At 42.8% G+C, this 17,837-nt stretch overlaps 1 protein-coding gene across 1 annotated transcript in view; it reads right to left on the bottom strand.

The window, feature by feature from the left end:
* Prmt7 (protein arginine methyltransferase 7) overlaps window positions 1–17,837 on the bottom strand; it is a 50,806-nt gene that overhangs the window by 22,045 nt on the left and 10,924 nt on the right. Inside the window, exon 5 of the mRNA NM_001014153.1 lies at window positions 13,188–13,296. Coding sequence (NP_001014175.1) covers window positions 13,188–13,296 — 109 coding nt within the window. The remainder of the gene's footprint in view (window positions 1–13,187; window positions 13,297–17,837) is intronic.

The raw sequence follows: 17,837 nt of genomic DNA, 5'->3' as shown, positions 1-17,837 counted from the left end.
GCTATTCTCAGTTTGCTGTTTGCCTCCTGTTTAAAATGAAAGCTCTTGGGCTAGAGAGATGGCTCAGCGGTTAAGAGAATGCTCTGCTCTTCCAGAGGTCCTGAATTCAAATCCCAGCAACCACATGGTGGCTCACAACCATCTGTAATGAGATCTGATGCCCTCTTCTGGTGTGTCTGAAGACAGTTACAGTGTAGTTATATATAATAAATAAAATCTTTTTAAAAAATTTATAAGAAAAAAAAATGTAAGCTCTCATGTGTGCTGCTCTAGGCACCAAGCCTGACTACTGCTAAGTGAACTCCTGATGATGTCATCCTTCAGGAACTGGAAACTCAAAAACAAAAAGCCTTTTCCTTCTAAGGCTATGTTGGTTGTGATGTTTCATCACAGCAATAAAAAAGTAACTAATGTATAAAAGATTTTAAAAAGTATCACCAATAAAAAGTATGGTTAATTTTGATATACATATACAACAGCACACAACAAATAAAAAGAACTATATTGTGATGGTTTGTATATACTCCATCTAGGGAGTGGCACTATTAGAAAGTGTGGTCCTGTGGAGTAGGTGTGTCACTGTGGGTGTGGGCTATAAGACCCTCACTCTAGGGGTTGGGGATTTAGCTCAGTGGTAGAGTGTTTGCCTAGCAAGCGCAAGGCCCTGGGTTCGGTCCCCAGCTCTGAAAAAAAGAAAAGAAAAGAAAAGAAAAAAAAAAAAAAAAGACCCTCACCCTAGCTGCCTGGAAGCCAGTATTCTGCTAGCAGCCTTCAGATGAAGAGGTAGAACTCTCAGCTCCTCCTGCATCGTGTCTGTCTGGATGCTGCCATGCTCTCACCTTGATGATAATGGACTGAACCTCTGAACCTGTCAGCCAGCCCCAATTAAATGTTGTCCTTTATAAGGCTTGCATTGGTCATAGTGCTGTTCACAGCAGTAAAACCCTAAGACAAAAGTTGGTACTGAAAGTGGTTCTAGAGGAACTTCTGTATAAGGATGAATCTTTTAAGAATCTGGAGTTGGGGCCGGAGTGATGTCTCGGCAGTTAAGAGCACTGACTGCTCTTCCCAAGATCCTGAGTTCAATCCCCAGCAACCACATGGTGGCTCACAACCATCTGTAATGGGATCCGATGCCCTCTTCTGGTGTGTCTGAAGACAGCTACAGTGTATTCCTACATGAAATAAATAAATCTTTTTAAAAAAGGAAAAGAAAGAAAGATCTGGAGTCAGTTTAACAATTCACCAGCACCTTCAATACTGAAACCTCTCCAGATCTGGTGTACAAAGCTTTCTACAAGTTGGGAGAAAAATCGGAAAATGATTTTGCTGGCTTGTTGCTCTTAGTATCTCTGGAAAACTTGATGAAGGAAAAGAGTGAACTGTATGATAAAGTTGAATGGCTCCAGGTGCAAGTAAACAATCTAAAGGTTTCTAAGTGTGTCCTTGAAGAGTCTTCTCTCCAGCAGCCATAGAGCTCGAGTTGCAGAAAACCAAACTGAAGCCCTTATTATAAGGTTGGCTGAATTACAGCGAAATTCAAGTCTCAGCCTCAGAGCGTGTCAGCAGTTAAAGTAAGGGCATTGGTTGGCAAAGAATGGGATCCTATTATTGGGATGGGGATGTGTGTTGAAGTTGAGAATTTTGAATCTTTAGATTCTCAAGGGTTTACCCCACCTGAGGAAGTAGTACCCTCAGCCCCAACCTTTAAAATAATGCCTTTTTCACGTGAGTAATTAATCCCTCAGAGTCTGATAAACCAGCAATGACTTTCTCTAAAGAAAATGCCAGACAAGACTATATTGATGTTTCTTTTCTTTTTTAAAGATTTATTCATTTATTATATATAAGTACACTGTAGCTGTCTTCAGATACACCAGAAGAGAGAATCGGATCTCTTTACAGATGGTTGTGAGCCACCATGTGGTTGCTGGGAATTGAGCTCATGACCTCTGGAAGAGCAGTCGGGTGCTCTTAACCGCTGAGCCATCTCTCCAGCCCTATATTGATGTTTCTTAAGGCCCACCAATAGTTTCTTCTAGACCTATAACCAGACTCAGGCAAAGCAGGTCCCTAGGGGGAGGTAGAAAGTGTAGTCCCTGAGGAAATGCACTACATTACTTAGTGAGTTTGCTAATTCATTCAAGCAGAAGTCTGGGGAATGTGTGTGGGAATGGATTTAAGGTGTTCCCGGGATAATGGTGGAAGGAGGACATAAATCTAGATCAGGCTGAGTTGATTGACATGGGCCCTCTGAGTGGAGGTTTAATATGGTTTAATATGGAAGTTCGCACAGTTAAAAAAAAAAAAGGTGTCAGAAGTTTGTTTGAATGGTTGGCTGAAGCGTTTATCAAACGATGGCCTACTGAAAAGGAGTTGGAGATGCCAGATATCCCTTGGCTTAGTGTTGATGAAGGGACTTTAAGGCTCAGGGAAACTGCAATGCTAGAGTGGATACATTGTACAAAACCTAATTCTCCACAATGGGAAGGCCCAGAAGATATGCCCTTCAGGAATCCTGTAAGACACAAACTGGAGAGAGGGGCACCAGCTCATTTGAAGAGTTTTGGTGTCACCCTTTTCTTGTCTCCTTAGGGTTGGAGAGGCTGCTGCTCAATTGGAAGAATTAAAGGCAATGGGTTTAACTGGGCCCCAAGGTAGCAGAGGCCAGGTGGCAGCACTGAATCGACAGCGACAAGGTGATCATAGTTATTATAATGGACGGCATAGACAAAACAACGTTTATAATGACATGGCCCATAATGATCAGCACAGGTGAAATTTATAATGGCATGATTTGTTTGGACTTTTGGAACTGGCTAATCAGTCATGGTGTTTCCAGGCATGAAATAAATAAGAAGCCTACTGCTTATCTGTTTGATGTACATAAGCAGAAAATTTCTCAAACAAATGAAAGATTGGCCAGTGAATCAATTTCCAGACTTGAGCCAGTTTGCAGACCCAGAACCCCTTGAATGAAGGGGTGGCCAGGTTCCCCTGGGGAAGGATCTTGTTAAGACATCTAAAAGTTGGGGGCTGGAGAGATGGCTCAGCGGTTAAGAGCACTGACTGCTCTTCCAGAGGTAGCGAGTTCAATTCCCAGCAACCACATGGTGGCTCACAACCATCTGTAATGAGATCTGATGCCCTCTTCTGGTGTGTCTGCAGACAGTAATAGTGTATTCATATAAATAATAAATAAATAAATCTTTTTTTTTTTTTTGGTTCTTTTTATCGGAGCTGGGGACCGAACACAGGGCCTTGCGCTTCCTAGGCAAGCGCTCTACCACTGAGCTAAATCCCCAACCCCATAAATAAATCTTTAAAGACATCTAAAAGTTTTGCTGTCAGTCTTTCTCCAGTTCTTCCCCAGAGGGACCTACAGCCTTTTACAAGGGTAACTGTACACTGTGGGAAAGGAAATAATCAGACTTTCCGGGGTCTATTGGATGGATACTAGTTCTGAATTGACACCGAAGATCCCAAGAAACATTGCGGCCCTCCAGATAAAGTAGGAGGTTATGGAGAACAGGTGATTAATGGAGTTTTGACTGCTGTCTGACTCACAGTGGGTGCACATCCTGTGGTCATAGCCCCAGTTTCAGAATGTATAATTGGGATACATATACTTAAAAATTGGCAGAATTCTCACATTGGTTTCCTGACCTGTGGAGTGAGGGCTATTGTGGTTGGAAAGGCTAAATGGTTGCCTCTGCCAAAGAAAATAGTGAATCAAAAACAGTATCGTATTCCTGGAGGGACTGCAGAAATTACTGCCACCATCAAGTATTTGAAGGATGCAGGGGTGTTGGGTGCCACCACATCTCCCTTTAACTCTCCTATCTGACCAGTGCAGAAGGCAGATGGATCATGGAGAATGACAGTTGACTATCAAAAACTAAATCAGGTAGTAACCCCAATTACAGATGCTGTACCAGATGTAGTTTCATTACTTAAGCAAACTAACACATCTCCCGGTACCTGGTATGCAGCTATTAATCTAGCAAATGCCTTCTTCTCAGTACCTGTCCATAAGGACTACCAGAAGCAATCTGCATTCAGTTGGCAAGACCAGCCTAGAACAGAACATGTTCTATGAAAAGAAAAACTTAAATCCACATTTGGTGGCCAACACCTTTAGTCCCAGTACTTAGGAGACAGGCATGCAGATCTCCGAGTTCAAAGTCAACTACAGAGTAAGCTCCAGGGCAGCCAAGCTTAGGCAGTGAAGGAATTGGAAAACAGAAAGCTGCTGATAATGTAATAGAACAAGGGGCCATGTTTCAGCCCCAGCAAGCAGCAGAACTTGGCAGCTTTGGCCATGTAGCTCTAGTTCTAGAGTCTGGAATAAAAAGGACTACTGGGAAAAATGATGTCAGTTAGCTGGAGCTAAAAAGTTAGTGGTGATTAAGAGACCAGCATCAGACTGGAGAGATGACTCGGTACTGACTGCTCTTCCAGAGGTCCTGAGTTCAATTCCTAGCAATCACATGGTGGCTCACAATCATCTGTAATGGGGATCTGATGCCCTCTTCTGGTGTGTCTGAAGACAGTGACAAACTCACATATATAAATTAAATTAAAAAAAAATCTTGAGAGAGAGAGAGAGAGAGAGAGAGAGAGAGAGAGAAACCAGCATTACTGAGATGAAATCTGGAAAGTGTCTTCTGAGAGCACAAAGAAGCTCTGTTCCAGAGGCAGCCTAGGTTGTATCTCCTGCAGCAGCTGTACTTGGTAATGTGTAAGAGTCACCCAGGTGGTACTGGTTTTGAAGGTGTGAGAATGTCATGAAGAGCAGCTGAGACTGGGCACTGTGAGAGGGCAGTTAAGGTCATTGATAAAAGTGCAGCCTCAGTTGCAGTTGATGGCTTGGGACTGAAGGGATCATGCACAGGAGTTTAGGTTTGGAACCATGAAGAGAGCCTATGAGAGGCTATTGGTAAAGTCTAGTTGTAGCAGAAGAGCCCAGCGTATTAGAGATGCCAGTACCATGGGGTGATCACCAAGAACAGCAGCAGCAGTGGAGTGGATCAACCTGAGCTTAGAGTGCCATAAAGGACAGAGCTGGAGAAGTGATGCCAGCCCTTGCGAGAAGACCAGATGATTATGTATGGATCCGAGACATTGGAACAAGAAGCTGTGAAGTTGAAGTTGACTTGAAGACTCCAAGATATTAAAGATGCCAGAGCTAGAGCTCTGGAAGGAGACGCAGATGTGAGGTACCTGCTGAGGAAAGCTGCTAATAGGGAGTGGAACCAGCCCAGGAGAAAGAGTTCGTTGCAGTCAACAAAGGTCAAAAAGTAGTGGAGATTTGAAGACTACTTTGACATCAGCCTTGGAGATGGAAGAGTTTGGAGTTTGCTCAGCTCATTTCCCATCTTGCTTTGGGGATTACAGTTAAGTGATTGGATGGATCTCAGAAGAGACTTTGAACTTTTAACATTGTTGAGACTGCTATAGACTATGGGGACTTGGAAGTTGGACTAAATGTACTTTTTGTTATGCTATGGCTAGATATGGCCCCCATAAACTCATGTGTTTGAACAAGTCAAGTCAGGGAGTGGAATGTGATGGTTTGTATATGCTCTACCCAGGGAGTGGCACTATTAGAAGGTATGACCCTGTTGGAGTAGTGTGAGATGATGTCACAGGTGAGGCAGGCAAAGACAGAATGAGGCCTGTCATTGGATGAGAAGGAAGGATGGGCGGGAGAAAAGTTTGAAGGAAGAGAAGGAGATGGGAACGGAAGAGGAGAGGAGATGCAGAATTGCCAAGGAGAGACAATATGGAAGTTGATGTTAAGATTCCCCGCTGTACCTTTACAGGTTGTTATGAATGTTCTTAAGGGATGGATGTGTACCGGGCTTTGTATGTTTAGGTGGGCAATTATATCTTACCAATTGGATCAGAGGTTATTGTGCTGTGTGGTTTTTATTGTGGAGAATTGAATTTGGGAGAGTGTGTGGGATGCCACGGAGTTGGGATGTGTTTTTCTGGCATGGAAACCTGCCTTGGGAACTAGATAGGCAGAGAGATTACTGCCAGGCTCAGAGAGTGGCCTTTGGCAGTGTGATATGGGATGGAGCAAAGCGGGTGAGAGGCTTTGCCTACTGAGACTTAAGATATCTAGTAGATATCTTGGGGCATTACGGTGCCAGCCCTAGTGGGGGATAAAAGACAGCATTTTATTTTTTTATAATTTTACAACAACAGAGTAGGTATGTCACGGCGGGGGGGGGTATAAGACCCTCACCCTAGCTGTCTGGATGTGAGTATTAAACTAGCAGCCTTCAGATGAAGATATAAAACCCTCAGCTCCTCCTGCACCATGCCTGCCTGGATGCTACCATGCTCCCACCTTAATGATAATGGATTAAACCTCTGAACCTATAAGCCAGCCCTAATTAAATGTTGTCCTTGTAAGAGTTGCCTTGGTGGTGGTGTCTGTTCACAGCAGTAAGACCCTGACTGAGACAGATACAGACACAGAACAATGCGAGTGACCCTAGAAAGCATTGAGCTGTCTCAACTGTCAAGAATGCTGCAAACAAAGACCAAGAAGTAGACATGCTAACATAGGTGGGGAAAACTCTCAGGCCTCAAGCTTTCATAAAACAACAAGCAACTAAGGGATGTTTGGGGTGGGTTGTGTTGGTGGTAAGAGGTGACAATCTTCATAAGGGAAGACCTATCAATCAGTCTGAAAACATACATATAAGTAATGTCATATAGACTGAGCAGGCTTTATTTATGTATTTAGGAAAATGTGTGTATGTATGTGTGTCTGTCAATAGTAAATGGATGAAAGGGGAAAAATGAATTTGAAAGAGAATGAAGAGAGGTATATGGGAACATTTGGATGAAGGAGAGGGAGAAATGATGTAATTATAACTTCAAAAAAAAAAACTTAATAAAAAAAGCTGGAAAACCGTTAGGTGCCAGGTCAATCTGAGAGTGCTCACAACCTTAGAAGAAAAGGACAGTGTTGTGCAGTCATTTAAATCTTTACAAAAGGCAGTGAGATCGCAGGAAGAGTGGCTGTTGAAGGCTGCTGAAGGGACGTCAGCAGCTGTGACATGTAGTAAGAATCTGTTTCTTTAAAAACACAGAAATGTGAATGTTTTTGCTTTAATTCCAGGTTGGGATATGGGGCTGCTTCAGATTGTCCACAGCAGCTGACTGGGATTTGCCTCATGTTCTAGCAGAGCGTGATTCTGCCAGGTGCAGATTGTTTACATTTGGAATTCTGGGGACTCTGGAAAAGGTGTAAATATGCCAGAGCCCTGACAGGCCTGCTGCTACTGCCCTTGTAGCTGTTGCGGTTTGCCAAGTGGTCGTGAGCAAAGAGACTAAAAGAAATTGGATATCCTGACTGTGAAGATCAAACTTGCCCCAAGGAACTCGTCCCAGTCAGGAGTAATCTAAGATGATGCCCCTTTCCCTCTAACCTTCTTTCTCTCCTACCAAGTCTTGGGGGCTTTTGAAGGACTGGGATGGAGAAGGGAGATAGGAAAAGAAGCCAATAAAGTAGCCAAAATCCCAGCTACAGTGGCATGCTTCTGTTAGTGCCCTAAGCAAGACAGGAAGTAAATGGAGTTGGTTAAGTAAGCCAATGGGGAAGGTGAGCAAGCATCACGCGGCAGTGAGAGATCAGCTAAGAGTCCAAGAAGTTCAGTGTACGTGTACACCGAGTGAGTAATACGGCAAGAGATGAGACAGCAGATGTGAGGGTGCGAGAAAGATGTCTAAGCTTTAGATGTTACAGTTGGGGGCCTCAAAGAATTCTGAGGAGAAAAGGTAGCATTACCGGTCAATATGAACGATTGTTTACTGTTTTAGTAGCCTGTGTGAGGCATTAGAGCCTGAACTACCATGTAATGGAGATGAGGAGTGTTAAATGGAAAACGTACTCAGGAAGTAAAAAAAAATAAATGGTATTTCAGTAGTATGGAATGAAAAAGATTAGTGCCTAGTTTTAGGCTTAGGAGATTAGATACAGCAGAGCGATACTAAGTACCTAAGTGTGAGCAATAAAATAACAAGTTCTACTCTGGATATACTGGCTTCTCTTTCTAGATGACATTATTTAATCCATCATTTTCCAAAGATATTTTAGAATCATACTTTTTTGTGTATATATATATATATATATATATATATATCAGATAATACTTTCTGCCAAAATTATAAAAATAGCTGAGTTGAAGATAAGGTTCCAACACCTTCATTAACTAGTATGTTAAGAAAACTGGGCCAGGGGCTGGAGAGATGGCTCTGTGGTTAAGAGCACCAACTGCTCTTCCTGAGGTCCTGAGTTCAAATCCCAGCAACCACATGGTGGCTCACAACCATCTGTAATGAGATCTGATGCCCTCTTCTGGTGTGTCTGAAGACAGCTACAATGTACTCATATACAATAAATAAAATCTTAAAAAAGGAAGAAAGAAAGAAAGAGAGAGAGAGAGAGAGAGAGAGAGAGAGAGAGAGAGAGAGAGAGAGAGAGAAAGAAAACAAACTGGGCCAGTTAGGCATGATGGTGCAATTCTTTAATCCCAGCACTTGGGAGGCAGAGGCAAGCAGAATATCTGTAAGTTCAAGGCCAGCCTGGCCTACATAGCAACTTCCAGGACAGTCAGAGTTACATAGAAGAGACCCTGTCTCAAAAATAAAAATATAGAAAAATAAAACTAGGCCTGGGGGCTGGAGAGATGGGTCAATGGTTAAAAACGCTGGCTGCTTTTCCAGAGGAACCAGGTTCAATTCCAAGTTCCCACACAGTGGTTAACAACTGTCTCTAACTCCAGCTCCAGGGGATACAGCACCCTTTTCTGACCTCTTCAAACAGTGTACTTTCATGGTGCATAGAACTACACGCAGGTGCACACATACATTTAAAAAAATCTTTTAAAGAAAGAAAACTGGGGGCTGGGGATTTAGCTCAGTGGTAGAGCGCTTACCTAGGAAGCGCAAGGCCCTGGGTTCGGTCCCCAGCTCCGGGGGAAAAAAAAAAAAAAACTGAGTTTGATGCCCTAAAAATAGTAAGATGTTCCTTCTAAGAAGTGACACAAGTCTGGGGACCATGGCTCGGTGGGTGTCATAAACCTAAAGTCAGTTGAGGAATTACGTCCATCAGAGTCTCATGTATGAATTTTCTTGATTGCTGATTAATATGAAAGGGCCCAGCACACTGTGGGCCTAGACTGTATGAGCTGGAGGCAAGCCTGGAAACAAACCAGTGATCAGTGCCCTCCAGTTTGTTTCTGCTTCAAGTTCCTGTCTGCTACGAGGGCCTGCCTAGGCTTCCTCCAGTGACGGAATGGACAATTAAGTGTGGAAAGCACTTCAGGAGTTAACTTTGACTGACTTCTTACTTGTGATTAATCATGAATGAGTCTGCTGAGATCTGTCTTTGTTTTTAATTCAGACGTGTGTTATAACCTGACAAGTTCCTCTGCTTATGCATCAGTCTTGGAAACTGTCCTGACCTGAGGAAATGGCCTGAGTCAAACACACAAATACTGTGTATCATAAACTTGTCACGTAAGGATTTATAGTCTTTGTTTATCTTCCTGAAATTGGTCATGCTTTGTGTTGCTTGCCTCTTAAAGACACGCTTGCTTGATGGCACTGTGTTGACCAGCAGCTTTTCCTATAATCATCCTCACTCCCCCAGTCATGGTTCCCATGGTGACTGACAAATAAGGCAAGTAAAACCCCTTCCTTCCCAAGTGGCTTTGGTCATGGTGTTTATCACAGCAACTGAAAAGCAAACTAGACGGTGGGTAAGAACACATGCTGTAAAACCAAGAAGACCTGAGTTCAAACCCCTACCAACATGTAAAGTTAGCATGTCCTTCCAGCATCAGGGAGACAGACAGACAGGAATCACAGGAACTCATTAGACAACCAGTCCAGCTCAAAGAGCAAGGAAGGTCCAGTGAGAGATCATTTCAAAAAATAAGGTGGCAGCCAGGCATGGTGGTACTCTCTCCTTTAATCCCAGCACTCTGGAGGTAGAGGCAGTAGATGTGAGTTTAAAGCCAGCCTTGGGTAGAGAGCAAATTCCAGTCAGCAGAGCTACATAAGGAGATCTTGTCTCTATTTTTAAAAAAAAGTTGGAGAACAATGCAAGAAGACATCTGAAGCTGGTCTCTGAATGTACACATGTGGGTGCACCTGCACACACAAACACATCACTTATACACACTAGACACTTCGGGAAAGGGGGAAAACAAGTGAGAATTTACTAAGCTTTAATATAGATTTAAGGAGTACTGAGAGCAAGAGTGATGCTTCAGAAAAGAATAACACACACTCAAGTGAGGGGTTTCTTCTCGGTGTGGTGTTTGTTTCTTTCTTCAGCCAGGCATAGTGTACACACCTTTAACCCGAGCACTGACCATTCAGAAGTAAGTGGGTCTCTGTGTGTTTGAGGCCAACCTAATCTACAATTTTGAGTTCCAGACCAGTCAAGGCTACACAGTGAGACCCTGTCTCAATAACAAGCAAACAAAAAGTACACAGATATGTAAGTACATGTGTAATTAAAAAAAAAAAAGACAAGTCTTTTTAAAAATGGGAAAGAGGTTTAAAAATGTTAGTTTGTAATTTCATCAACCTAACCTTAACTGATGAGGGCCACAAACCGCAAATCAGAGTAATTACATTAAGATAGTTAGGAACTGGAAAGACAGCTCAACAGTTAAGAGAGCTGCTGCATTTGCAGAGAACCAGAGATCAGAACTCAGCACCAACATCCATATTCTTCTGGCTTCAGTGGATACCAGCATGCACTGCATACATACACATAAGCCAACACAAGCATACATACACATTTTTAAAAATCTTAAAATAATTAAGCTGGGCAATGGTGATACATGCCTTTAGTCCCAGCATTCAGGAGGCAGAGGCAGGTAAACTTTTGAGTTTGAGACCAGCATTGTCTACAGAGTGAGTTCCAGGACAGCCAAGGCTACACAGAGAAACCCTATCTTAAAAAACCCAACAAAAAATATTTTAAGGCTGGACATGAGAGATGGTTCAGCGGTTAAGAGCGCTTGACTGCTCTTTCAGAGGTCCTGAGTCCAAATTCCAGCAACCTCATGGTGGCTCACAACCATCTGTAATGAGATCTGATGCCTTCTTCTGGTGTGTCTGAAGACAGCTACAGTGTACTTAAATACATAAAATAAATAAATCTTTAAAAAGTGTGTATATGTAAAATTATCAATGATATAATTTACAGTTTAAATGAAGCATTTATTTGGACTGGAGAGATGGCTCAGCGGATAAGAGCACTGACTACTCTTCCAGAGGTCCTGAGTTCAATTCCCAGCAACCACATGGTGGCTCACAACCATCTGTAATGGGATTCGATGCCTCTTCTGGTGTGGATATAATAAAATAAAAATAAATCTTTTTTAAAAAATATTTTAAATGGCATTATATTAACATAAGAGTATTGGAGTAGGACTTAGAGTAAAACACACAAGACTCCATGTTTGCTCTCCTGATCTGAGACAAAAGGTCACATAAAAGAATCTGCTATACAGTTCCATTTCCTTGAAATTCTAGAAAGAGATGATCTAATTTACATGAAAGAAAGAGTATCAGTGAGAGCCTAGTGAATACTAATTGCCCAAGGGTCATAAGGAATCTTCTGGGTATGCAAGAGATAATTGTCTTAATTATGGTTGTGATTATAAATATCCCTCAGTTTGCAAAATTCATCCTACAATTATGTTCATGATTTTTTTAGAGTCTTGCTATGCAGCCTGTCTTAGTTTGGGTTTATTACTGTGAAGAGACACCATGACCAAGACAACTCTTATTATAAAGGACATTTCGCTGGGCTTGGCTTGCAGTTCCGAGGTTTATTCCATTATAATCTCATGCAGGAAGCATGGCAGTGTGCAGGTAGACGTGGTGCTGGAGGAGGAGCTGAGAGTTCTACATCTTGATCCACAGGTGACAAGGAGGGATCGTGGATGTGGACATAGCTTGAGCATTTAAGACCTCAAAACTCTGCTTTCACACTGATACACTTCCTCTAAAAAGGCCACACCTCCTAATAGTGTCAACCGCTATGGCCAGGAATTCAAACACATGAATCTATGGGCGCCAAACCTATTCAAACCAGCACAGAGACCACATTAGCCTTAAATTCACAATCCTCTTAAATGCTGGGATTATAGGCACATATCAAAATACGAGGCTCTACACTATATTCTTTCTTTTTTTTTTTTTTGGTTCTTTTTTTCGGAGCTGGGGACCGAACCCAGGGCCTTGCGCTTCCTAGGTAAGTGCTCTACCACTGAGCTAAATCCCCAGCCCCCTTTCTTTTTTTTGTTTTTTTAAGATTTATTTATTTATTATATATGAGTACACTGTAGCTGTCTTCAGACACACCAGAAGAGGGCATCAGATCCCATTACAGATGGCTGTGAGCCACCATGTGGTTACTGGGAATTCAACTCAGGACCTCTGGAAGAGCAACCAATACTCTTAACTACTGAGCCATCTCTCCGGCCCTCTACACTATACTCTTAAAGTAGATACATTCACTGAAGTATCCTCCTCATATTAGTTGAAGTAGATACATTCACCTTCATCTTCATATTCATTTACACTGAGAAAATGGGCCCAGTGTGGCAGCACATGTATCCTAGCACCCAAGACCTTCAAAGACCTTCAAAAGATTCTTCATAGTCAGGAGTTTGAGGCAGCCTGAACTGAACATACAAAACACACACACACACACACACACACACACACACACACACACACACACACATTTTAATTAGAGTTAAATTGATGAAGTTAAAATCCATTTAAATAGATCCTTCAATCCTAAAATGTTGCATCTTAAGAACTGGTGATGACCAATTAGGTGATGGTTAGGACTAGGACTAGGGTAGGGGTTAGGGCTAGGGTTAACCCTGTCCTGGGACTTCTCCAAACATTTTAGCTGTGCTCTCCAAGTTTCAAAGAGCATATGGAACCTTCTAGGTTGCAAACTCCTAACTATAAAAACTTTTCTTGCCTCAAGTTTCACAAAAGTTAGGCTACTCAAGAATTCCAACATGCTTAAAGCAAAAAGCATCTTTTCTTTGTGTGACTGACTGCTGTGACACTCGTTAGCTCTGCTTTTCACACACAGCTTCCCACACAGGAGGTATGGCCCTTACCTGGTCCAACCGTCACCTCAGTGGAATGCTTGTTAATTACTTTAATCTTATCACTGAAGCCATTTTTCTCCACAATCTTCACAGCAGCCTCAGCCATTGGCTTAAAAACCTATAAATTGAAAAAAGGGGCAGGAGAAGACAGGAGGGTAAATGAGCAATGTGCTATTTAAAAACAAAAACTTACCATTCAAGGACTCATAGCTAGCAAGATAATACCCATCTCAGGTCCCACATTCGACAATCAAAGTGTTTTACTCTCCAAATGTGTCATGAAGGTAAACGTAAAAGGATGAAATCCAGCCAGGTATCATGTCTGCTACCCCAGGATTCAAGGGGGTAAGGCAGAAAAATTACATGAGTTAGAGACAAGCCTGAACTACAGAGTGGAACTGTCTCAATAGCCTCCACCTGAACAAAAGATAAAAGTTCAAATCCCATTTCGTGCCAACTAAGTGGAAATGAAGGAATCTTACACTACCTAGTAAGGGCAGTAGGTGTCGCCATCACGGTAAGGACAGTAAGAGCAGCGCTGTCCTACAAACCTAGGAATACATGCTTTGTGTTAGTGTGGCCAGACCACCTTCAGTTCAGAAGTGAACCGGTCTAAAAGCACAGCCTGTATTTCCCTATGGTACTTGGGACCCTCCACAATGTAGGCCACTTTACTCTCCCCTGTACCCCGTTTCTTAACCCACATGGTTCTCTCTAGCATTCATAGGCAAGCCTGAACTTTTCCACACCATCTGCCAAATGAAATCCAACTGAAGGTTGGGAATGGTGAACCATGCCTGTAATCTCAGCACTTGGGAAGTGTAGGTAGGAGGAGCAGTTCAGTGCCAGCCTAGCCACATAGTTTGAGGCCAGCCTGGGCCACACAAGATCCTAGTGTGTAAAACAAACACACAAACACAACCCACAGGGAAGCACCAAGTTTTTCCTCCAGAAGTCATGAGTCCCCTGAGCCCTTCTCTAGCATCCTCTAATCCTGACTTCTCAATCTGCCTAGTCTAGATGTCACAGCTCTAACCCCAACACAGAAACTTGCATAAATACAAAGTGGTAACAAATAAATGGCAGGATATTTTCTTTTTTTTTCTAAATTGTTTTCTGTATTTCCTACCATGAAACTGATTTTGGTTTCTATACTACTAAGAAAAGCCATATTTTCTTTTGTGACGATTGTATGGATTCTGCTGGGGGTTGGGCGGAAATAATCATTTCTAAAATGTAGTTTTTTCCACGTGTGGTCTCTGGGCTCAAACCGCAGTCCTCAGTCACTTTGTCTGAGCCTCTAAAATGATCGCAAGCTCCGCATTCTCCTCCTGTGGTTGCTGCTCTTCCCCTAAACCCTAGTCTGACCAAAACAGCCTCTCCTCAGTCGAGCTCAAGATCTCATGGGGCTGGAGAGACAGTGAACCTCGAGTGTGTGATATTAATTTTAACTGTCACTTGGCACAATACAGTATCAACTGAGAAGGGCATGTCTGGATTAGACTGACCTATGAAAATGACTGTGAGGGGTTTTTCTTAATTGGGTGAGCAGAGCACCCTGAATCCTGACCAGCACCATGTCATAGGCTAGGTCCAGGACTGAGTGAAAGAGAAAAGCCAGCTGAGCACAAACCAGCACCATCACTCATTACTTCTGCTCCTGGCTGGGAATAGAATTCAACTAGCTGCTTCAAGTTCCCACACCCTGACTTCTCCCTAGTGATAAACCATAACCTGGAACTGTGAACAAGGAACCCTTTAATCCCTAAACTGCTTATGCCAAAGCCGAACATGACACGAAGGCAGCAGTGCAAGTGTGAGGGATGGGGCTCAGAATCCCCCATTTGTGTAAATCCTGCATGGGTGCAGCAGGCTCTCTGTAATCCCAGAAACAGGAGCCTGACCCAGGGGAACAAGAAGCTCGGCTTAGACAAGCTGGATTGGCTAGCTCTGAGTCCAAGTGGCCCTACATCAGTATATAAGGTGGAGACTGACTGAGGAAGACACCAATGTCAATCCCTAGCTTTCACCTTTTGGTTTATTTATTTTATGTATGAGTGTTCTGCTGCATGCCAGAAGAGGGCATCAGGTCCTTTTAAAGAACCATCATATGGGTGCTAGGAACTGAACTCAGAATCTCTGGAAGAGCAGCCAGTGCTCTTAACCACTAAACCATCTCTCCAATCTCTCAGCCAAACCTCTATACCTACCTATACTATCTAACACATTAGCAACATGTAGCTGATTAAAATGGGATGAAATAAAAAAAAAATTCATTCCTGGAGTACTTGATAACTGGTGGTCTGGCTAAGAATGGCTCCCATAAGTTCATATATTGGAATGCTTAGTTACCAGAGAAGGACACCATTTGAAAGGATTAGAAGGTGTGTCCGTCTTAGAGGAAGTGTATCACTAGGGGTGGGCTTGGAGGTTTTAGAAGCCTACAGCAGGTCCAGCCTCTCTCTGCTTGCCAAATTGGGATGTAGCTCTTAGTTACTTCTCCAGCACCACACCCACCTGCCACCATTCTCTTTGACATGATGATATTGTAAGCAAGATCCCAGTTAAATGCTTTCTTTTATAAGCGTTGCCTTAGTACCTGTTAAGTACTACCTCCTTCCCAAGGTTTCCATGAATCTGCTCTGTTGGCTTCCACAGTACTCTACCTTTTGGGGTCATTTTCTATCTGAACTTGACTGTACTGGCTGCATGTCCTCAGCCACTGCAGCATGGAAACACGTTTCCAAATCTAGCTCTTCTGCCTTCCTAAGCACTCTCACTGCTAACTTTATAGTTATGTGCTGACAAGTGGGCACCAAGTCCACTTGTACAGCCTCCTGTGTGTGTAGGGACAGAGCAGAGTCCTGCCTTCAGCCTTCTGTATGTGTGGGGACAGAGCAGAGTCCTGCCTTCAGCCTTCTGTGTGTGGGGGGACAGAACCAGAGCCCTGCCTTCATGTCTAGCTCCTAATTGTTGATTTACCATTTTTGCTGAAGATCAAGCTTCCTGCATGCTAGGCAACTATTACGCTAATGAGCTATCTCCCCAATAATTCTTTTGCTCATTGATTGTAGGACCTAAGTCCTTAACAAGTCTGAGCCCTGGCTCCTTCATTTGTAACAGGGATAACAAAATTTACTTTGAAGCTATCAAGAGAATCATTATAAAACATAACTTCTATGACTTTGCTGGACACCTTGGTAATGTTTTGGGTTTTTGGTTGGCGTGTTTGCTTACTTTGGACTTTTGACTTACAATGACATGTAGCCCAGGATGGCCTTAAATTCCTGAATCATCCTGCTTCTCTCTCCCAAGTACTATGATTATAAGTGAGCACCACTGTGCCCAGTTTAAACATCATTACTTCTTTATGGCTGTGTAAAATTCCATTGTGAGCATGTAGACACTTTTCCCTTATCTATCATCTACTTATATATATCTAGGCTGATTCCAAATTCTGTCTAGTAAGAATAATGCAGTATTATACGTTTTTTTTACGAAAGTCAAGACAAGTACAGACTCTCATATACAAAAACTCTCAGGATTTGAGCTCATAGAGATCGTAAATAGATTTTTTTTTAATGATTTCTTTTTATTATTTTCAATTGTATGTATGGGTGTGTGCACAACAGACCCAATGATGAAAGTATCATTCCATTTAGGCTACAAACCTCAGCACACAGATGGTACCACCTGCTAACACAAAACACAGACCTAATCCACCATAGTTCTGGGAAAGTCTGTAAATCTCACTTTCTGGCTTCTGCACCTGGCTAACTGAGGTACGCAAACCCAGGGCATGGCTTTTGTGTTTCCAGGCTCACCCTGAGAAAGGCTCGGGGCTACAATGGAATCTACAGTCTAGTCTCTTGTTGGGCCCTACCTCGGGGTGTTTCCCTTCCCCCTCACTGAGCCTTTAGCCTGCTATAGCAAGAAGTTGTTTACACCCTTGGCAGCTTCTCTCAGCCCTGATTTGGGCCCAGGACTTTCCATGGCACCCTTCTCCCTCACTGAGCCTTTCAGCTTGTTCTTATTAAGAAATTGTTTACGCCCCTGATTTGGGCCCAGGACTTTCCACGACACAGATTTTTCCTGTTCTCCTGTTTTCCTGGTTGGGGATTTTTACCTGCTTTGTTGTTTTTCCATGGCTTTTGCCTCAGGTATATAAGGAGATCTCAGTTAAAGCGTTGGTGGCACTCTCTGAAAACAGGTGACCCGTGTACATGTTTCCTTTCAATCCTGCAGACCTACGCCCAATATTCACACACTGGTGGTGCAGGCGTACTCAGTCTCTGGCCGTCTACTAGCTAAATCCACATCCCAGAAGTCTTCTCTGGTAGATACCCCACAACTGCTTTTAACTGCTAAGCTGTATCTCCAGTCCCTAAAACTTTTTTTTTTTAATTAACTTTACTCATTTTATAGTCTATTTGTTCATTTTTGGAGGTACATGATTTATTTAGTCTTGGCTGCCCTGGAACTAACTCTAGATGTAGACCAGGCTGACTTCAAACTTGCATGCTTGTTGCCTATGGAGGGCAAAGAGAATTCTGGATCCCCTGAACTGAATTAGGGATGGTTGAGAACCACCATCTGAGTGCTGAAAACTGAACCCAAGTCCTCTGAAGGAACAAATGCTCTTAACTTCTGAGCCATCTC

The sequence above is a fragment of the Rattus norvegicus genome, chromosome 19 (genome assembly GCF_036323735.1).
Source record: "Rattus norvegicus strain BN/NHsdMcwi chromosome 19, GRCr8, whole genome shotgun sequence".
Lineage (NCBI taxonomy): Eukaryota > Metazoa > Chordata > Mammalia > Rodentia > Muridae > Rattus > Rattus norvegicus.
This window is presented reverse-complemented; position numbering and strand designations above follow the sequence as displayed.